The sequence below is a fragment of the Panulirus ornatus genome, chromosome 52 (assembly GCF_036320965.1).
Source record: "Panulirus ornatus isolate Po-2019 chromosome 52, ASM3632096v1, whole genome shotgun sequence".
In the NCBI taxonomy this organism is placed as follows: domain Eukaryota; kingdom Metazoa; phylum Arthropoda; class Malacostraca; order Decapoda; family Palinuridae; genus Panulirus; species Panulirus ornatus.
The window spans coordinates 5,017,031-5,040,266 of record NC_092275.1 but is presented as its reverse complement, the minus strand read 5'-3'; the positions used below and the strand labels follow the sequence as shown (position 1 = coordinate 5,040,266).

The 23,236-nt window shown below is 41.5% G+C and overlaps 2 protein-coding genes across 4 annotated transcripts in view; one reads left to right on the top strand and one right to left on the bottom strand.

Moving 5' to 3' along the window:
- LOC139765001 (Fanconi anemia group D2 protein-like) overlaps nt 1-23,236 on the top strand; it is a 370,225-nt gene that overhangs the window by 92,438 nt on the left and 254,551 nt on the right. The window lies entirely within an intron of this gene.
- LOC139765002 (uncharacterized) overlaps nt 1-23,236 on the bottom strand; it is a 52,397-nt gene that overhangs the window by 20,203 nt on the left and 8,958 nt on the right. Inside the window, exons 2-3 of one of the 2 annotated variants that reach the window (XM_071692053.1) lie at nt 17,174-17,275; nt 15,561-15,726 (exon numbers count right to left, since the gene is read on the bottom strand). In XM_071692053.1, the coding sequence (XP_071548154.1) occupies nt 15,561-15,726; nt 17,174-17,275 (268 nt within the window). Of the gene's footprint in view, nt 1-15,560; nt 15,727-17,173; nt 17,291-23,236 lie in introns of both variants that reach the window. The other variant, XM_071692054.1, reaches the window with a different exon arrangement.

The window sequence follows — 23,236 nt, the reverse complement described above, 5'->3', positions numbered from 1 at the left end:
CTGTGAGTGAGTCTGGCTTGCTGGCCAGCTGTAATTGTGGCTAACCATTTTTTAATTATTTTAGAGGGTGATGTCAAGGATTTTCTGAGTGAGGTTGTGTTGGGGACAGTGTTGATTGTTTTTTAATATCTATTGCTACAAATACTCAACAGGAGTGGGGTTGTGGTTGAATGGGTGAAGCCATCCAGGATGTGTTGTTTGAGGTTTGTTGTGGAGTATGTTGGTGGAGTGACTGGGTCTGAAGCCATGCTGTCTGTTTGAGAGTGGGATATTCTGCTTGATTCTGTTGTGGATCAGTTTTTCAAGAAGTTTGGATACTAGAGACACTAGTGATACAGGTTGATAAATGGAATGGTGATATTATATGTATGAGTGAGATGTGCTGGACAATCAAGGAGTAAATATTCATCATCTTCATAATAGGAGTTATATCTTGGGCATGATGGGTCCTGTAATGTGTTGAATCTGCTTTTGTAGGGTTGTATGTTGATATGGGTGCTGTCTAGAATGCATACAAGAAAGTAAAATTTTACTTTTATATGCCTAGGGAGTGCAGTTCCATATGGGTGTTTGTCTGGTGGGATAGAATTTAAGATTGGGTTTGGAGGGTGGTTAATTTTTTTTTTTTTTTTTTTTTTTTCCCAAAAGAAGGAACAGAGAAGGGGGCCAGGTGAGGATATTCCCTCAAAGGCCCAGTCCTCTGTTCTTAGCGCTACCTCGAAAGAAATGGCCCAACCCACCCCCATACACATGTATATGCATACGTCCACACACGCAAATATACATACCTACACAGCTTTCCATGGTTTACCCCAGACGCTTCACATGCCCTGATTCAATCCATTGACAGCCCGTCTACCCCGGTATACCACATCAATCCAATTCACTTTATTCCTTGCCCGCCTTTCACCCTCCTGCATGTTCAGGCCCCGATCACTCAAAATCTTTTTCACTTCATCTTTCCACCTCCAATTTGGTATCCCACCTCTCCTCGTTCCCTCCACCTCCGACACATATGTTCTCTTGGTCAATCTTTCCTCACTCATTCTCTCCATGTGCCCAAACCATTTCAAAACACCCTCTTCTGCTCTCTCAATCACGCTCTTTTTATTTCCACACATCTCTCTTACCCTTACATTACTTACTCGATCAAACCACCTCACACCACATATTGTCCTCAAACATCTCATTTCCAGCACATCCACCCTCCTGTGCACAGCTCTATCCATAGCCCATGCCTCGCAACCATACAACATTGTTGGAACCACTATTCCTTCAAACCTACCCATTTTTGCTTTCCGAGATAATGTTCTCGACTTCCAAACATTCTTCAAGGCTACCAGGATTTTCGCCCCCTCCCCCACCCTATGATTCATTTCTGCTTCCATGGTTCCATCCACTGCCAGATCCACTCCCAGATATCTAAAACACTTTACTTCCTCCAGTTTTTCTTCATTCAAACTTACCTCCCAGTTGACTTGACCCTCAACCCTACTGTACCTAATAACCTTGCTCTTATTGACACTTACTCTTAACTTTCTTCTTTCACACACTTTACCAAACTCAGTCACCAGCTTCTGCAGTTTCTCACATGAATCAGCCACCAGTGCTGTATCATCAGCGAACAACAACTGACTCACTTCCCAAGCTCTCTCATCCCCAACAGACTGCATACTTGCCCCTCTTTCCAAAATATATATATACATATATATATATATATATATATATATGTTAAGTCATTGTTGTGTTTGTAAGGGAAAATGGCGAGTTGCGAATATAGATTGTTAAATTGTTTGCTTGTACTTGGGGTTTGGTCATTGGTTATGGTGTGATTTGGGTGGGAGTGGTCAAGGATTATTGCAAAGAACTTGGATCTGAGCATTGCTATGTATTGTATTGGATTTATTTGTGTTTTGTTGGCTAGGCAGCCAGTGATTGTTCTGAGGGCCTTGTCTTGTGTGATCTGCAGTTTTATTATGTCTTCTTTTGATGAGGTGGATGACCAGGCAGATGAGGCATAGTTTAGGGTGGAGTGGATGAACCATTTGTAGATGGTGGTGCTGGATTCTTTTCCTTGTCCAAAAGTAGTGTCAGGGAGTGTTCTAGGAGGTTTAGTTTGTTTATAGTTCTGGTGTTGATATTTGCGGGATGGGAAATGACTGTTGTGTGTATTGTATGTGATTAGACTCCTGTTAAGTGGAAATGGTCATCCATTTAGGGCTATGGGAGGCTTTTTTGTTGGATTTGTGTCTCTCTGAAGTCAAGAGGGTGATGGTGGATTTCTTTGGGGATAGAGATAATATGTTTTTAATGAACTAGTGTTGTAATTAATTGTTTAATATAATACTGCATGTTTGTTGTTACCTGATTAGTGTCAGGGTGTTGTGTTATGATTGTGAGGTTGTCTTCACATGTGACAGTCTTCACGGTGTGGCCTGTAGGAGGCGTTAGAAGGTCACATAGGAAGAGATTGATGAGCTTTGGATGAAGACTGCTCTTTGGGGAACACCATTGTAGATTTTAAGGGTTTTAGAGTTTGTTGACTAGCTGTGATAATGGTCAGGCACTTTTTGTAATTTTTATGAAGGGTGATGTTGAGTATCTTTTTGTGTAAGTATGTATTTGGAAGTGTCTCATATGCTCTATTGATATCCATTTATTTGTGTACAGTGCAAAAGAGGGTTGTGGTTGGCTGTAGCATCCACTCTTTCTTTGGAACCCCACATTATGGGGATAGCTAAGTCTGCCTATAAGAAACTGGATGCCTTGTTTGCTCTGTTTTTATAAGGGATTGATTTGTCCTTGTATGGAATACTGCTCTCACATTTGGCATGGTTGTAACTCTGCATCTTTACTTGACAGAGATAAGTTAAAAGCAGTCTGACTTATAAACTGTCCCAGGCTAGCTTTCAAACTTGACCCCCCCTTGTCCTATTCTGCAATGTTGGTTCACTTTCCCTTTTCTATAGGTATTACTTTGGTGTTTGCTCTTGAGAGCTAGCTGCTTGTGTGCCCACATCACTTGCTGGACCGCACAAGACTCGGCAAGATGCTGCGTCACATGATTATTGTGTGGCCATCAGCACTCATGGGTGGGCTGTTTTGATACCCACTTCTTTCCTTACACGTCAAAGCTTTGGAACTCCTTACCCTCACATGTCTTTCCCAATAACTGTGACCAGGCACATTTCAAAAGACAGGTCTTTCACTTCTTCCAAAATTCATAGATACTTTCCCATGTCTTTTCTTTTTCCATTTCATAATTTTCTTTGTATTTCAATTAAGGCCTAGCCTTGATATGAACTTTTGTCTGTGACTGGAGCTTTTAACATAAAAAAATCTATGCATAAATCTTGAAAAGACCTAAACTTTCCCTGGAATTTTGTGCATATATGTTCAAAATTTGGCTAGATTTTCTTCATCTTATCACCTCCTCATACAGTTTATTTATTAACAAAGTGAATAATTCGTAGGAATTGAGGAAAGTTGTTTTGAGGCATTAGCTTCCTAAAAATTACATCTTGTACACAACATCTGTTTTCCAGTAGTCTTTAATTATGTTTCTTTTTACATGTAACATATGCATTATCATATAGAGAAAACATCTGTCTCATCCTTGGGTTTGTCATTCCACTTAACCAGTCTGCTGTGAGGTGAAAATAGAGGTAATATTTCCCTGAGATACTGATAAATCTATGTGTTTGCTCCATGATCTTTTCCATTCTTCCTGTCAATTAAATCAAGAAAAATCAACTTTCTTTGAGTTATTATTAATTGAATGAGCATTTGCTCTACCTGAATTAGAGGAATCAACAATAAAGTCTTTTGGTGTGAATGTCATAGCCGGCAAGTCCCATGTCCTGCCTCGTGCTCCATCTCCACCACTCATATGTCATATTTGTTTTGGTAATGGTGTGTGTGGATCATGTGCACCCTTATTGTCTCCCACAGAGTCACTGTGCTTCTCAACTTCTCTAAATGGATATTCATCCCCTCTTGTTAATTCACTAGTTGATATGAGTCATATCCAGTGAGAATATCAATATAATTAGTGAGGATAGGGGAAGACATGTCTGGGATGGCAGCAGCCTGCTGTTGTCATACTGTCCTTTCTGCCATGATCAAGCACATGCTGTTGTCTTACTGTCCTTGCTGCCATGATCAAGCACACGCTGTTGTCATACCGTCCCTTCTGCCATGATCAGGCACACTGACTCATAGTTTGAAAGAAAAGCCCATATCTTATGGCAACTTTTTAAATGTCGCTAATTGTGTCTTCTGTCACAATTACTTGCCACAAGTTTTGAATGCAGAAACCATACATGTACCAGCTGCAGTGAACCAATATTTTTCAGAGACCATGTATGAACTAGCTGCAGTGAATGGGTTTAGAATATAAACAGCCATAACATTGAGAAAAAATCGATAGATATTGATAGATTTTTTCTTGTATCGAAGATATTTTCATGCAAATTACATAAAAGGTAAAGGAAAAGGATGGTGCAATTTTAAAAATATGCTTAGAATAATAGCAATACATAATAATAATAATAATGATAATAATAATAATAATAATATTTTTTTTTTTTTTTTTTTTTTTTTTATACTTTGTCGCTGTCTCCCGCGTTTGCGAGGTAGCGCAAGGAAACAGACGAAAGAAATGGCCCAACCCCCCCCCATACACATGTACATACACACGTCCACACACGCAAATATACATACCTACACAGCTTTCCTTGGTTTACCCCGGACGCTTCACATGCCTTGATTCAATCCACTGACAGCACGTCAACCCCTGTATACCACATCGCTCCAATTCACTCTATTCCTTGCCCTCCTTTCACCCTCCTGCATGTTCAGGCCCCGATCACACAAAATCCTTTTCACTCCATCTTTCCACCTCCAATTTGGTCTCCCTCTTCTCCTCGTTCCCTCCACCTCCGACACATATATCCTCTTGGTCAATCTTTCCTCACTCATTCTCTCCATGTGCCCAAACCATTTCAAAACACCCTCTTCTGCTCTCTCAACCACGCTCTTTTTATTTCCACACATCTCTCTTACCCTTACGTTACTTACTCGATCAAACCACCTCACACCACACATTGTCCTCAAACATCTCATTTCCAGCACATCCATCCTCCTGCACACAACTCTATCCATAGCCCACGCCTCGCAACCATACAACATTGTTGGAACTACTATTCCTTCAAACATACCCATTTTTGCTTTCCGGGATAATGTTCTCGACTTCCACACATTTTTCAAGGCTCCCAAAATTTTCGCCCCCTCCCCCACCCTATGATCCACTTCCGCTTCCATGGTTCCATCCGCTGACAGATCCACTCCCAGATATCTAAAACACTTCACTTCCTCCAGTTTTTCTCCATTCAAACTCACCTCCCAATTGACTTGACCCTCGACCCTACTGTACCTAATAACCTTGCTCTTATTCACATTTACTCTTAACTTTCTTCTTCCACACACTTTACCAAACTCCGTCACCAGCTTCTGCAGTTTCTCACATGAATCCGCCACCAGCGCTGTATCATCAGCGAACAACAACTGACTCACTTCCCAAGCTCTCTCATCCCCAACAGACTTCATACTTGCCCCTCTTTCCAAGACTCTTGCATTTACCTCCCTAACAACCCCATCCATAAACAAATTAAACAACCATGGAGACATCACACACCCCTGCCGCAAACCTACATTCACTGAGAACCAATCACTTTCCTCTCTTCCTACACGTACACATGCCTTACGTCCTCGATAAAAACTTTTCACTGCTTCTAACAACTTGCCTCCCACACCATATATTCTTAATACCTTCCACAGAGCATCTCTATCAACTCTATCATATGCCATATCATATTATAATAATAATAATAATAATAATAATAATAATAAAGTTGAGGGAATAATTGGTATACATGGGGTGTTCAGTGTTGTAAATGGAAATGGTGAAGAGATTGTAGATTTATGTGCTGAAAAAGGACTGGTGATTGGGAATACCTGGTTTAAAAAGCGAGATATACATAAGTATACGTATGGAAGTAGGAGAGATGGCCAGAGAGCGTTATTGGATTACGTGTTAATTGATAGACGCGCGAAAGAGAGACTTTTGGATGTTAATGTGCTGAGAGGTACAACTGGAGGGATGTCTGATCATTATCTTGTGGAGGCTAAGGTGAAGATTTGTATGGGTTTTCAGAAAAGAAGAGTGAATGTTGGGTGAAGAGGGTGGTGAGAGTAAGTGAGCTTGGGAAGGAGACTTGTGTGAGGAAGTACCAGGAGAGACTGAGTACAGAATGGAAAAAGGTGAGAACAATGGAAGTAAGGGGAGTGGGGGAGGAATGAGATGTATTTAGGGAATCAGTGATGGATTGCGCAAAAGATGCTTGTGGCATGAGAAGAGTGGGAGGTGGGTTGATGAGAAAGGGTAGTGAGTGGTGGGATGAAGAAGTAAGATTATTAGTGAAAGAGAAGAGAGAGGCATTTGGACGATTTTTGCAGGGAAAAAATGCAATTGAGTGGGAGATGTATAAAAGAAAGAGACAGGAGGTCAAGAAAAAGGTGCAAGAGGTGAAAAAGAGGGCAAATGAGAGTTGGGGTGAGAGAGTATCATTAAATTTTAGGGAGAGTAAAAAGATGTTCTGGAAGGAGGTAAATAAAGTGCGTAAGACAAGGGAGCAAATGGGAACTTCAGTGAAGGGCGCAAATGGGGAGGTGATAACAAGTAGTGGGGATGTGAGAAGGAGATGGAGTGAGTATTTTGAAGGTTTGTTGAATGTGTTTGATGATAGAGTGGCAGATATAGGGTGTTTTGGTCGAGGTGGTGTGCAAAGTGAGAGGGTTAGGGAAAATGATTTGGTAAACAGAGAAGAGGTAGTAAAAGCTTTGCGGAAGATGAAAGCCGGCAAGGCAGCAGGTTTGGATGGTATTGCAGTGGAATTTATTAAAAAAGGGGGTGACTGTATTATTGACTGGTTGGTAAGGTTATTTAATGTATGTATGACTCATGGTGAGGTGCCTGAGGATTGGCGGAATGTGTGCATAGTGACATTGTACAAAGGCAAAGGGGATAAGAGTGAGTGCTCAAATTACAGAGGTATAAGTTTGTTGAGTATTCCTGGTAAATTATATGGGAGGGTATTGATTGAGAGGGTGAAGGCATGTACAGAGCATCAGATTGGGGAAGAGCAGTGTGGTTTCAGAAGTGGTAGAGGATGTGTGGATCAGGTGTTTGCTTTGAAGAATGTATGTGAGAAATACTTAGAAAAGCAAATGGATTTGTATGTAGCATTTATGGATCTGGAGAAGGCTTATGATAGAGTTGATAGAGATGCTCTGTGGAAGGTATTAAGAATACACGGTGTGGGAGGCAAGTTGTTAGAAGCAGTGAAAAGTTTTTATCGAGGATGTAAGGCATGTGTACGTGTAGGAAGAGAGGAAAGTGATTGGTTCTCAGTGAATGTAGGTTTGCGGCAGGGGTGTGTGATGTCTCCATGGTTGTTTAATTTGTTTATGGATGGGGTTGTTAGGGAGGTAAATGCAAGAGTTTTGGAAAGAGGGGCAAGTATGAAGTCTGTTGGAGATGAGAGAGCTTGGGAAGTGAGTCAGTTGTTGTTCGCTGATGATACAGCGCTGGTGGCTGATTCATGTGAGAAACTGCAGAAGCTGGTGACAGAGTTTGGTAAAGTGTGTGAAAGAAGAAAGTTAAGAGTAAATGTGAATAAGAGCAAGGTTATTAGGTACAGTAGGGTTGAGGGTTAAGTCAATTGGGAGGTAAGTTTGAATGGAGAAAAACTGGAGGAAGTAAAGTGTTTTAGATATCTGGGAGTGGATCTGGCAGCAGATGGAACCATGGAAGCGGAAGTGGATCATAGGGTGGGGGAGGGGGCGAAAATCCTTGGAGCCTTGAAGAATGTGTGGAAGTCGAGAACATTATCTCGGAAAGCAAAAATGGGTATGTTTGAAGGAATAGTGGTTCCAACAATGTTGTATGGTTGCGAGGCGTGGGCTATGGATAGAGTTGTGCACAGGAGGATGGATGTGCTGGAAATGAGATGTTTGAGGACAATGTGTGGTGTGAGGTGGTTTGATCGAGTAAGTAACGTAAGGGTAAGAGAGATGTGTGGGAATAAAAAGAGCATGGTTGAGAGACCAGAAGAGGGTGTTTTGAAATGGTTTGGTCACATGGAGAGAATGAGTGAGGAAAGATTGACCAAGTGGATATATGTGTCGGAGGTGGAGGGAACGAGGAGAAGTGGGAGACCAAATTGGTGATGGAAAGATGGAGTGAAAAAGATTTTGTGTGATCGGGGCCTGAACATGCAGGAGGGTGAAAGGAGGGCAAGGAATAGAGTGAATTGGATCGATGTGGTATACCGGGGTTGAAGTGCTGTCAGTGGATTGAATCAAGGCATGTGAAGCGTCTGGGGTAAACCATGGAAAGCTGTGTAGGCATGTATATTTGCGTGTGTGGACATATGTATATACATGTGTATGGGGGTGGGTTAGGCCATTTCTTTCGTCTGTTTCCTTGCGCTACCTCACAAACACGGGGGACAGCGACAAAGCAAAAAAAAGAAGAAAAAAAAAATGAGTGAATGCTCAAATTACAGAGGTATAAGTTTGTTGAGTATTCCTGGTAAATTATATGGGAGGGTATTGATTGAGAGGGTGAAGGCGTGTACAGAGCATCAGATTGGGGAAGAGCGGTGTGGTTTCAGAAGTGGTAGAGGATGTGTGGATCAGGTGTTTGAAGAATGTATGTGAGAAATACTTAGAAAAACAAATGGATTTGTATGTAGCATTTATGGATCTGGAGAAGGCATATGATAGAGTTGATAGAGATGCTCTGTGGAAGGTTTTAAGAATATATGGTGTGGGAGGCAAGTTGTTAGAAGCAGTGAAAAGTTTTTATCGAGGATGTAAGGCATGTGTACGTGTAGGAAGAGAGGAAAGTGATTGGTTCTCAGTGAATGTAGGTTTGCGGCAGCGGTGTGTGATGTCTCCATGGTTGTTTAATTTGTTTATGGGAGGTGAATGCAAGAGTTTTGGAAAGAGGGGCAAGTATGCAGTCTGTTGTGGATGAGAGAGCTTGGGAAGGGAGTCAGTTGTTGTTCGCAGATGAAACAGCGCTGCTGGCTGATTCATGTAAGAAACTGCAGAAGCTGGTGACTGAGTTTGGTAAAGTGTGTGAAAGAAGAAAGTTAAGAGTAAATGTGAATAAGAGCAAGGTTATTAAGTACAGTAGGGTTGAGGGTCAAGTCAATTGGGAGGTAAGTTTGAATGGAGAAAAACTGGAGGAAGTAAAGTGTTTTAGATATCTGGGAGTGGATCTGGCAGCGGATGGAACAATGGAAGCAGAAGTGAATCATAGGGTGGGGGAGGGTGCGAAAATTCTGGAAGCCTTGAAGAATGTTTGGAAGTCGAGAACATTATCTCAGAAAGCAAAAATGGGTATGTTTGAAGGAATAGTGGTTCCAACAATGTTGTATGGTTGCGAGGCATGGGCTATGGATAGAGTTGTGCGCAGGAGGGTGGATGTGCTAGAAATGAGATGTTTGAGGACAATATGTGGTGTGAGGTGGTTTGATCGAGTAAGTAATGTAAGGGTGAGAGAGATGTATGGAAATAAAAAGAGTGTGGTTGAGAGAGCAGAAGAAGGTGTTTTGAAATGGTTTGGTCACATGGAGAGAATGAGTGGGGAAAGATTGACCAAGAGGATATATGTGTCAGAGGTGGAGGGAACGAGGAGAAGTGGGAGACCAAATTGGAGGTGGAAAGATGGAGTGAAAAAGATTTTGAGTGATCGGGGCCTGAACATGCAGGAGGGTGAAAGGCGTGCAAGGAATAGAGTGAATTGGAACGATGCGGTATACCGGGGTCGACGTGCTGTCAATGGATTGAACCAGGGCATGTGAAGCATCTGGGGTAAACCATGGAAAGTGTGTGGGGCCTGGATGTGGAAAGGGAGCTGTGGTTTCGGTGCATTATTACATGACAGGTAGAGACTGAGTGTGAACGAATGGGGCCTTTGGTGTCTTTCCTAGCGCTGCCTCGCACACATGAGGGGGAGGGGGTTGTTATTCCATGTGTGGCGAGGTGGCGATGGGAACAAATAAAGGCAGACAGTATGAATTATGTACATGTGTATATATGTATATGTCTGTGTGTGTATATATATGTGTACATTGAGATGTATAGGTATGTATATTTCCATGTGTGGACCTGTATGTATATACATGTGTATGTGGGCGGGTTGGGCCATTCCTTCGTCTGTTTCCTTGCGCTGCCTCGCTAACGCGGGAGACAGTGACAAAGCAAAATAAATAAAATAAATAATAATAATAATAATAATAATAATAATAATAATGATAAGAATAATAACCAAACAGGAAAGATTGAGTGTAGAATGGAAAAAGTGAGAGCAAATGATGTTAGGTGAATGGATGAAGAATGGAATGTATTTAGGGAAGCAGTGATAGCATGTGCAAAAGATGCATGTGACATGAGAAAGATGGGAGTTGGGCAGATTAGAAAGGGTTGTGAGTGGTGGGAGGAAGTAAAGTTGATAGTGAAAGAGAAAAGATAGGCATTTGGACGATACTTATGAGGTAGGAGTGCAAATGACTGGGAGATGTATAAAAGAAAGCGGCAGGAGGTCAAGAGGAAGGTGCAAGGGTTGACAAGGAGCAGTATGGTTTCAGAAGTGGTTGAGGGTGTGTGGATCGTGTTTGTTTTGAAAAATGTGTGTGAGAAATACTTAGAAAAACAGATGGATTTTTGTGTAGCATTTATTGATAAAGCTGCTAGAAGCAGTGAAAACTTTCTATCAAGGATGTAAGGCATGTGTACGAGTAGGAAGAGAGGAGAGTCATTTGTTCTTAGTGAAGGTTGGTCTGTGGCAGGGGTGTGCGGTGCATAGTTGTTTAATTTGTTTATGGATGGGGTGGTTAGGGAAGTAAATGCAAGAGTTTTGGAGAGAGGGGCAAGTATGCAGTCTGTTGGGGATGAGAGGGCCTGGGAAGTGAGTCAGTTGTTGTTGATTCAAGGGAGAACTGTAAAAGTTGGTGACAGAGTTTGGTAAAGTGTGCAAAAGGAGAAAGTTGAGAGTAAATGTGAATAAGAGCAAGGTTATTAGGTTCAGTAGCATTGAGGGACAAGTAAATTGGGATGTAAGTTTAAATGGAGAAAAATTGGAGGAAGTGAAGTGTTTTAGATATCTGGGAGTGGACTCAGCTGTTTATGGTGAGGGAGGGGGCGAAGGTTTTAGGAGCAATGAAGAATGTTTGGAAGAAGAGAACATTATCTCGGAGAGCAAGAATGGGTATTTTTGAAAGAGTAGTAGTTCCAACAATATTATGTGGTTGTGAGGCAAGGGCTATGGATAGGGTTGTATGGAGGAGGATGGATGAGTTGGAAATGAAATGTTTGAGGACAGTATGTGGTGTGAGGTGGTTTGATCAAGTAAGTAATGAAAGGGGAAGAGAGATGTGTAGAAATATAAAGAGTGTGGTTGAGAGAGCAGAAGAAAGGGTGTTGAAATGGTTTGGACTTATGGAGAGGCTTTTGAGTGATCGGGACCTGAACATGCAGGAGGGTTAGAGGCATGCAAGGAATAAATTGAATTGGAAGGATGTGGTATACTGGGTCAACATGCTGTCAATGGACTGAACCAGGGCATGTGAAATGTCTGGGGTAAACCATGGAAAGGTCCATGGGGTCTGGATGTGGATAGGGAGCTGTGGTTTCTGTGGAGTACACATGAAACTAGAGAATGAGTGTAGACGAATGTGGCCTTTTTTGTCTGTTTCCGTGGTGCTGCCATGCTGAAGTAGGGGGTAGCAATGTTGTTTCCTGTGGGACAGGGTGTGACAGGAATGGATGAAAGCAAGCAAGTATGAATATGTACATGTATATATGTATATGTCTGTGTATGTGTATGTACATGTGTATACGTTGATATGTATATGCATGTACATGTGTATATGTTGATATGTTTTTTTTTTTTTTTTTTTTTTTTTTTATACTTTGTCGCTGTCTCCCGCGTTTGCGAGGTAGCGCAAGGAAACAGACGAAAGAAATGGCCCAACCCCCCCCCCCATACACATGTATATACATACGTCCACACACGCAAATATACATACCTACACAGCTTTCCATGGTTTACCCCAGACGCTTCACATGCCTTGATTCAATCCACTGACAGCACGTCAGCCCCGGTATACCACATCGCTCCAATTCACTCTATTCCTTGCCCTCCTTTCACCCTCCTGCATGTTCAGGCCCCGATCACACAAAATCTTTTTCACTCCATCTTTCCACCTCCAATTTGGTCTCCCTCTTCTCCTTGTTCCCTCCACCTCCGACACATATATCCTCTTGGTCAATCTTTCCTCACTCATCCTCTCCATGTGCCCAAACCACTTCAAAACACCCTCTTCTGCTCTCTCAACCACGCTCTTTTTATTTCCACACATCTCTCTCACCCTTACGTTACTCACTCGATCAAACCACCTCACACCACACATTGTCCTCAAACATCTCATTTCCAGCACATCCATCCTCCTGCGCACAACTCTATCCATAGCCCACGCCTCGCAACCATACAACATTGTTGGAACCACTATTCCTTCAAACATACCCATTTTTGCTTTCCGAGATAATGTTCTCGACTTCCACACATTCTTCAAGGCCCCAGAATTTTCGCCCCCTCCCCCACCCTATGATCCACTTCCGCTTCCATGGTTCCATCCGCTGCCAGATCCACTCCCAGATATCTAAAACACTTCACTTCCTCCAGTTTTTCTCCATTCAAACTCACCTCCCAATTGACTTGACCCTCAACCCTACTGTACCTAATAACCTTGCTCTTATTCACATTTACTCTTAACTTTCTTCTTCCACACACTTTACCAAACTCAGTCACCAGCTTCTGCAGTTTCTCACATGAATCAGCCACCAGCGCTGTGTCATCAGCGAACAACAACTGACTCACTTCCCAAGCTCTCTCATCCCCAACAGACTTCATACTTGCCCCTCTTTCCAAAACTCTTGCATTTACCTCCCTAACAACCCCATCCATAAACAAATTAAACAACCATGGAGACATCACACACCCCTGCCGCAAACCTACATTCACTGAGAACCAATCACTTTCCTCTCTTCCTACACGTACACATGCCTTACATCCTCGATAAAAACTTTTCACTGCTTCTAACAACTTTCCTCCCACACCATATATTCTTAATACCTTCCACAGAGCATCTCTATCAACTCTATCATATGCCTTCTCCAGATCCATAAATGCTACATACAAATCCATTTGCTTTTCTAAGTATTTCTCACATACATTCTTCAAAGCAAACACCTGATCCACACATCCTCTACCACTTCTGAAACCACACTGCTCTTCCCCAATCTGATGCTCTGTACATGCCTTCACCCTCTCAATCAATACCCTCCCATATAATTTACCAGGAATACTCAACAAACTTATACCTCTGTAATTTGAGCACTCACTCTTATCCCCTTTGCCTTTGTACAATGGCACTATGCACGCATTCCGCCAATCCTCAGGCACCTCACCATGAGTCATACATACATTAAATAACCTTACCAACCAGTCAACAATACAGACACCCCCTTTATTAATAAATTCCACTGCAATACCATCCAAACCTGCTGCCTTGCTTGCTTTCATCTTCCGCAAAGCTTTCACTACCTCTTCTCTGTTTACCAAATCATTTTCCCTAACCCTCTCACTTTGCACACCACCTCGACCAAAACACCCTATATCTGCCACTCTATCATCAAACACATTCAACAAACCTTCGAAATACTCACTCCATCTCCTTCTCACATCACCACTACTTGTTATCACCTCCCCATTTGCGCCCTTCACTGAAGTTCCCATTTGCTCCCTTGTCTTACGCACTTTATTTACCTCCTTCCAGAACATCTTTTTATTCTCCCTAAAATTTAATGATACTCTCTCACCCCAACTCTCATTTGCCCTTTTTTTCACCTCTTGCACCTTTCTCTTGACCTCCTGTCTCTTTCTTTTATACATCTCCCACTCAATTGCATTTTTTCCCTGCAAAAATCATCCAAATGCCTCTCTCTTCTCTTTCACTAATACTCTTACTTCTTCATCCCACCACTCACTACCCTTTCTAATCAACCCACCTCCCACTCTTCTCATGCCACAAGCATCTTTTGCGCAATCCATCACTGATTCCCTAAATACATCCCATTCCTCCCCCACTCCCCTTACTTCCATTGTTCTCACCTTTTTCCATGTTGATATGTATATGTATGTATATGTGCTTGTATGGGCATTTATGTATATATATATGTGTATATGAATGGATGGGCCATTCTTCGTATCTTTCCTGGCATTACCTCGCTGATGCGGGAAATGGCAATTAAGTATGATAAAGAAAAAATAACCAAACATACAAAGCATGTAAATATCATAAAATTAATAATACTAGTTTTACCTAAATCGAGGACTGATGTTTTCACAGTATTACTGTAAAAGTATTAAGAAAAATAGGAAGTACAAGTACAGCACACATGAGTAAACACAAGCACTGGGTGTAGATTGGTCTGGAAGGCTTGACTGGCTGGGAGTCATGAGACTGCTACCATGGTGCTCATTGATTCCAACCTGTGGTGGGCTTGGTGTTGTCACATTCGCATTTCTGCATTTTCTTGACAGCATGTGGTTGATCACCTACTCTAAAACCATTGAAATTCCATGACTACAATGATGAGCCACCTATATGAGTGCATTGCCACTTGATGGCCAGATGATTGTAGTATCATAGAAAATTAATTTTAGGCCTGGCTAGTTACTGTCATGCTGAATGCTCAATGAAGTGATCAAAGTAAACTGTGGAGTTGCCTGTCAGGCTTTGCTATGGATGGGAGACTGGTTTTCTTGCATTACGCATTACAGATTGAATGGGTGCAAATGAGGCCAGTTTTCATTTGCTTGTTGAGCTACCTTTCTAGAAAGAAAAGGCAGTTAGGTTTAAGAAATATAGGATACTGATTATGTAATTTATTTGTTAAATATGAAGGGAAACTCAAGTAGCTAAGTGACATGTTTCTATAAATATAGTTCACTTCCTTCTAATACATACTCAAAAAAGCTCAAGTAGGGAAAATTAATATTTGTACATGGTTACCATCTGGATGCCTTACATTAATCTACAGTAAAGGCATTATTTCTTTATTGATTTTGTGTCGGAATTCTTGTGAATAGTTTGTTGTCAAGTTTATGGCTGTTTTGAATTATTAAATTACTTAAAACTCCCCATGTGATTGTAATGAATGTCAGAATTACTGGTGGAGTTGCTTCATAAAAGATTAATATATTGAGTGCTCAGACAAGATGCTATTTGAAGGGAGTTTTGATTGGAGGAGGCTTATGACATAAAGTTTTGAATTTGTATTTATGCTGGCAGTTATTGGTAGTCTTTGAAAGTTTGTAGAAAATTGCTGTATAATTTTGGTTAATTTTGTAATTTGATGTATATTACCTTCATAAAACTGTTGCGATGGTGTAGTGTACACGCCATTAATGCGCTCGAGAATGATCTTTGGTGGCACTTCTGTTCGTGGAACTTTTTCTATACCATTGAGTATTAAGTGGCATTGATGCACTCTTGTCCAGTCTGTGAAATGAAACACAAGGTATGTGCCCATCTGTCAAGAAGAAATTGGATTAATATAGGTGAGAATAAATATATCATAATATAATTACTAAAAAGTTTGACGTTTATTGTAAGTAAAAATGCAAAGACTCATAATTTTCTGTACTCTTTTTCATGTCATCTTTTCACATTCTTCCTGCAGACTTACCTAGTGATTGGTCAAACAGTCTAAAATTTCACTTTCTTGCAAAGATTACTTTTATTTCTCCTTACTGTCTATAATTTTGATTGTACTATAAATTTATAATGAATAGTTGCTAATTGGCTAATGTTTGAAGTGTGATTGTAAATATCTCAAGACAGTTTTGTTGTATTGGGCAAGATTTTTCAGGCCTATTGATGATATTTAGCATAGGATCCACTGAATTGCAATTATTTTGGAAGTTGTACTAAGTGCCTCACTGTTTTTAGTGATTAGCTACATCTTAGGAGTATAGAAGTGGGCCATCCACCTGTGTTTAGCTTCTGGTTAGCTTCACCAATTTAATCTTTCATGTTTTTACTTTAATTCTAATATTTTTCTTTATTTGTCGTAACTTTTGTATCCATGATAGTTGATCATTCGCCATTTCTAACACTTTAGAAACAAATGGTCACATGATTATCTGGCATGTTGTGATTACATTCCCATCCACATATTAGGAATACTCACATCTCACTTGCTTTAGCTGTCAGTTAGTAGTACCTCTCCTGTCTTGGAGTTGAACAGTAAGGATATTACTTAATGTTGGGTTTTACTGAACCTTTACCTCAATAATAACTTGACTTACAAGGTGGTTCTTGGATTCGTAAGCTTTGATTAAGATCATCAGACCTTACCTTTGTGATTTCAGAGTTGCCTTCCTACAGTGTTTGAGTTTTTATCAGTCATTATGTGGTATATATGACAGAAACATCTTTCATCTCAGTAAATTAAGAAGTCTCAATATGTAGATAAAGTGAATGGGGTTATATAGGGTATTTTATTCTGATATTGATGAAGTGCAGGCACATTGACTTCCATCACACATGATGAATGGCTGCTAGCTTTTGTTTCAGCTCTCCTAACTGGAAAGTAGCATTGTTTGTTAGACAAGAATTTGTTTGAAGAGAAAGAGTTTTGCCCAAGGTTGTATGCTCAGAGAGAGAAGTATGGAAGCAGAGAGAGAAAGAAAAGTAGATTCTTGGAAAAGAAGTAGGAGATATAAAGGCTGGAAAGAAGAATATTTTGAGGAGATTCATGGAGTTCAGAGAGTGCATAGAGTACTTCCAAGTGAATTGCAAGAGAACTTCCATTAGTCACTGAGACATTTTTCTCCTGCCTTTTTTTTCTTATAATATTCATAGAGCTTAGAATATACTTTTTAATCATGGTTAAAGATTTTTTGATAATATATATAAATAGGCAAAGCACACTCTGTATTTTTGTAAATAAAAAGTGAGAAATAACTTTTTTTTACCTTGAGTGTAGTTTGAAGCATGGGTGTATCTGTAGGAGTGTGGGCATGGGATGCATGGCCACGTATGCGCACAATTCGTGGTGCCGGAAGCCGCACCATCCCCTGGCAAGACACAACCTGTTTAAGATGGAAATAATTACTGTATCACAAATGAGCTTATATTTCATTTATAATATATTGGAGAAGAGCAGTGTGGTTTCAGAAGTGGTAGAGGATGTGTGGATCAGGTGTTTGCTTTGAAGAATGTATGTGAGAAACACTTAGAAAAGCAAATGGATTTGTATGTAGCATTTATGGATCTGGAGAAGGCATATGATAGAGTTGATAGAGATGCTCACTGGAAGGTATTAAGAGTATATGGTGTGGGAGGCAAGTTGTTAGAAGCAGTGAAAAGTTTTTATCGAGGATGTAAGGCATGTGTACGTGTAGGAAGAGAGGAAAGTGATTGGTTCTCAGTGAATGTAGGTTTGTGGCAGGGGTGTGTGATGTCTCCATGGTTGTTTAATTTGTTTATGGATGGGGTTGTTAGGGAGGTGAATGCAAGAGTTTTGGAAAGAGGGGCAAGTATGAAGTCTGTTGTGGATGAGAGAGCTTGGGAAGTGAGTCAGTAGTTGTTCGCTGATGATACAGCGCTGGTGGCTGATTCATGTGAGAAACTGCAGAAGCTGGTGACTGAGTTTGGTAAAGTGTGTGAAAGAAGAAAGTTAAGAGTAAATGTGAATAAGAGCAAGGTTATTAGGTACAGTAGGGTTGAGGGTCAAGTCAATTAGGAGGTAAGTTTGAATGGAGAAAAACTGGAGAAGTAGAGTTGGGGTGAGAGACTATCATTAAATTTTAGGGAGAATAAAAAGATGTTCTGGAAGGAGGTAAATAAAGTGCGTAAGACAAGGGAGCAAATGGGAACTTCAGTGAAGGGCGTAAATGGGGAGGTGATAACAAGTAGTGGTGATGTGAGAAGGAGATGGAATGAGTATTTTGAAGGTTTGTTGAATGTGTCTGATGACAGAGTGGCAGATATAGGGTGTTTTGGTCGAGGTGGTGTGCAAAGTGAGAGGGTTAGGGAAAATGATTTGGTAAACAGAGAAGAGGTAGTAAAAGCTTTGCGGAAGATGAAAGCCGGCAAGGCAGCAGGATTGGATGGTATTGCAGTGGAATTTATTAAAAAAGGGGGTGACTGTATTGTTGACTGGTTGGTAAGGTTATTTAATGTATGTATGACTCATGGTGAGGTGCCTGAGGATTGGCGGAATGCGTGCATAGTGCCATTGTACAAAGGCAAAGGGGATAAGAGTGAGTGCTCAAATTACAGAGGTATAAGTTTGTTGAGTATTCCTGGTAAATTATATGGGAGGGTATTGATTGAGAGGGTGAAGGCATGTACAGAGCATCAGATTGGGGAAGAGCAGTGCGGTTTCAGAAGTGGTAGAGGATGTGTGGATCAGGTGTTTGCTTTGAAGAATGTATGTGAGAAATACTTAGAAAAGCAAATGGATTTGTATGTAGCATTTATGGATCTGGAGAAGGCATATGATAGAGTTGATAGAGATGCTCTGTGGAAGGTATTAAGAATATATGGTGTGGGAGGCAAGTTGTTAGAAGCAGTGAAAAGTTTTTATCGAGGATGTAAGGCATGTGTACGTGTAGGAAGAGAGGAAAGTGATTGGTTCTCAGTGAATGTAGGTTTGCGGCAGGGGTGTGTGATGTCTCCATGGTTGTTTAATTTGTTTATGGATGGGGTTGTTAGGGAGGTAAATGCAAGAGTCCTGGAAAGAGGGGCAAGTATGAAGTCTGTTGGGGATGAGAGAGCTTGGGAAGTGAGTCAGTTGTTGTTCGCTGATGATACAGCGCTGGTGGCTGATTCATGTGAGAAACTGCAGAAGCTGGTGACTGAGTTTGGTAAAGTGTGTGGGAGAAGAAAGTTAAGAGTAAATGTGAATAAGAGCAAGGTTATTAGGTATAGTAGGGTTGAGGGTCAAGTCAATTGGGAGGTGAGTTTGAATGGAGAAAAACTGGAGGAAGTGAAGTGTTTTAGATATCTGGGAGTGGATCTGTCAGCGGATGGAACCATGGAAGCGGAAGTGGATCATAGGGTGGGGGAGGGGGCGAAAATTTTGGGAGCCTTGAAAAATGTGTGGAAGTCGAGAACATTATCTCGGAAAGCAAAAATGGGTATGTTTGAAGGAATAGTGGTTCCAACAATGCTGTACGGTTGCGAGGCGTGGGCTATGGATAGAGTTGTGCGCAGGAGGATGGATGTGCTGGAAATGAGATGTTTGAGGACAATGTGTGGTGTGAGGTGGTTTGATCGAGTAAGTAACGTAAGGGTAAGAGAGATGTGTGGAAATAAAAAGAGCGTGGTTGAGAGAGCAGAAGAGGGTGTTTTGAAATGGTTTGGGCACATGGAGAGAATGAGTGAGGAAAGATTGACCAAGAGGATATATGTGTCGGAGGTGGAGGGAACGAGGAGAAGAGGGAGACCAAATTGGAGGTGGAAAGATGGAGTGAAAAAGATTTTGTGTGATCGGGGCCTGAACATGCAGGAGGGTGAAAGGAGGGCAAGGAATAGAGTGAATTGGAGCGATGTGGTATACAGGGGTTGACGTGCTGTCAGTGGATTGAATCAAGGCATGTGAAGCGTCTGGGGTAAACCATGGAAAGCTGTGTAGGTATGTATATTTGCGTGTGTGGATGTGTGTATGTACATGTGTATGGGGGGGGGGGTTGGGCCATTTCTTTCGTCTGTTTCCTTGCGCTACCTCGCAAACGCGGGAGACAGCGACAAAGTATAAAAAAAAAAAAAAAAAAAAAAAAAAGGGTTGAGGGACAAGTCAATTGGGAGGTAAGTTTGAATGGAGAAAAACTGGAGAAAGTGAAGTGTTTTCGATATCTGGGAGTGGATTTGGCAGTGGATGGAACCATGGAAGTGGAAGTGAACCATAGGGTGGGGGAGGGGGTGAAAGTTCTGGGAGTGTTGAAAAATGTGTGGAAGTCGAGAACCTTATCTTGGAAAGCAAAAATGGGTATATTTGAAGGAGTAGTGGTTCCAACAATGTTATATGGTTGCGAGGCATGGGCTATGGATAGAGTTGTGCGGAGGAGAGTGGATGTGCTGGAAATGAGATGTTTGAAGACAAAATGTGGTGTGAGGTGGTTTGATCGAGTAAGTAATGAAAGGGTAAGAGAGATGTGTGGTAATAAAAAGCGTTTGGTTGAGAGAGCAGAAGAGGGTGTTTTGAGATGGTTTGGTCACTTGGAGAGAATGAGTGAGGAAAGATTGACAAAGAGGATATATGTGTCAGAGGTGGAGGGAATGACTAGGAGTGGGAGACCAAATTGGAGTTGGAAAGATGGAGTGGAAAAGATTTTGAGTAATCGGGGCCTGAACATGCAGGAGGGTGAAAGGCGTGCATGGAATAGAGTGAATTGGAACGATGTGGTATACCCGGGTCAATGTGCTGTCAACGGATTGAACAAGGCCATGTGAAGCGTCTGGGGTAAACCATGGAAAATTTTGTGGGGCCTGGATGTGGAAAGGGAGCTGTGGTTTCAGTGCATTATACGTGACAGCTAGAGACTGAGTGTGAATGAATGTGGCCTTTGTTGTCTTTTCCTAGCACTACCTCGCGCACATGCCAGGGGAGGGGGTTGTCATTTCATGTGTGGTGGGGTGGCGACGGGAATGAATAAGGGCAGACTATGAATTATGTATATGTGTATATATGTATATGTCTGTGTTTGTGTGTATATATATATATAGTGGTGATGTGAGAAGATGGAGTGAGTATTTTGAAGGTTTGTTGAATGTGTTTGATGATAGAGTGGCAGATATAGGGTGTTTTGGTCGAGGTGGTGTGTAAAGTGAGAGGGTTAGGGAAAATGATTTGGTGAACAGAGAAGAGGTAGTAAAAGCTTTGCAGAAGATGAAAGCCAGCAAGGCAGCAGGTTTGGATGGTATTGCAGTGGAATTTATTAGAAAAGGGGGTGACTGTATTGTTGACTGGTTGGTAAGGTTATTTAATGTATGTATGATTCATGGTTGAGGTGCCTGAGGATTGGCAGAATGCGTGCATAGTGACATTGTACAAAGGCAAAGGGGATAAGAGTGAGTGCTCAAATTACAGAGGTATAAGTTTATTGAGTGTTCCTGGTAAATTATATGGGAGGGTATTGATTGAGAGGGTGAAGGCATGTACAGAGCATCAGATTGGGGAAGAGCAGTGTGGTTTCAGAAGTGTTAGAGGATGTGTGGATCAGGTGTTTGCTTTGAAGAATGTATGTGAGAAATACTTAGAAAAGCAAATGGATTTGTATGTAGCATTTATGGATCTGGAGAAGGCATGTGATAGAGTTGATAGAGATGCTTTGTGGAAGGTACTAAGAATATATGGTGTGGGAGGCAAGTTGTTAGAAGCAGTGAAAAGTTTTTATCGAGGATGTAAGGCATGTGTACGTGTAGGAAGAGAGGAAAGTGATTGGTTCTCAGTGAATGTAGGTTTGCGGCAGGGGTGTGTGATGTCTCTATGGTTGTTTAATTTGTTTATGGATTGGGTTGTTAGGGAGGTGAATGCAAGAGTTTTGGAAAGAGGGGCAAGTATGAAGTCTGTTGGGGATGAGAGAGCTTGGGAAGTGAGTCAGTTGTTGTTCGCTGATGATACAGCGCTGGTGGCTAATTCATGTGAGAAACTGCAGAAGCTGGTGACTGAGTTTGGTAAAGTGTGTGAAAGAAGAAAGTTAAGAGTAAATGTGAATAAGAGCAAGGTTATTAGGTACAGTAGGGTTGAGGGTCAAGTCAATTGGGAGGTGAGTTTGAATGGAGAAAAACTGGAGGAAGTGAAGTGTTTTAGATATCTGGGAGTGGATCTGGCAGCGGATGGAAACATGGAAGCGGAAGTGGATCATAGGGTGGGGGAGGGGGCGAAAATTCTGGGAGCCTTGAAGAATGTGTGGAAGTCGAGAACATTATCTCGGAAAGCAAAAATGGGTATGTTTGAAGGAATAGTGGTTCCAACAATGTTGTATGGTTGCAAGGCGTGGACTATGGATAGAGTTGTGCGCAGGAGGATGGATGTGCTGGAAATGAGATGTTTGAGGACAATGTGTGGTGTGAGGTGGTTTGATCGAGTAAGTAACGTAAGGGTAAGAGAGATGTGTGGAAATAAAAAGAGCGTGGTTGAGAGAGCAGAAGAGGGTGTTTTGAAATGGTTTGGTCACATGGAGAGAATGAGTGAGGAAAGATTGACCAAGAGGATATATGTGTCGGAGGTGGAGGGAACGAGGAGAAGAGGGAGACCAAATTGGAGGTGGAAAGATGGAGTGAAAAAGATTTTGTGTGATCGGGGCCTGAACATGCAGGAGGGTGAAAGGAGGGCAAGGAATAGAGTGAATTGGAGCGATGTGGTATACCGGGGTTGACGTGCTGTCAGTGGATTGAATCAAGGCATGTGAAGCGTCTGGGGTAAACCATGGAAAGCTGTGTAGGTATGTATATTGCGTGTGTGGACGTATGTATATACATGTGTATGGGGGTGGGTTGGGCCATTTCTTTCGTCTGTTTCCTTGCGCTACCTCGCAAACGCGGGAGACAGCGACAAAGCAAAAAAAAAAAAAAAAAAAATATATATATATATATATATATATATATATATATATATATATATATATATATATATATATATATATATATCAACCTCCTCGAAGGCTCAGATTGGGGTGCCTAAATGTGTGTGGATGTAACCAAGATGTGAAAAAAGGAGAGATAGGTAGTATGTTTGAGGAAAGGAACCTGGATGTTTTGGCTCTGGGTGAAACGAAGCTCAAGGGTAAAGGGGAAGAGTGGTTTGGGAATGTCTTGGGAGTAAAGTCAGGGGTTAGTGAGAGGACAAGAGCAAGGGAAGGAGTAGCAGTACTCCTGAAACAGGAGTTGTGGAAGTATGTGATAGAATGTAAGAAAGTAAATTCTCGATTAATATGGGTAAAACTGAAAGTTGATGGAGAGAGATGGGTGATTATTGGTGCATATGCACCTGGGCATGAGAAGAAAGATCATGAGAGGCAAGTGTTTTG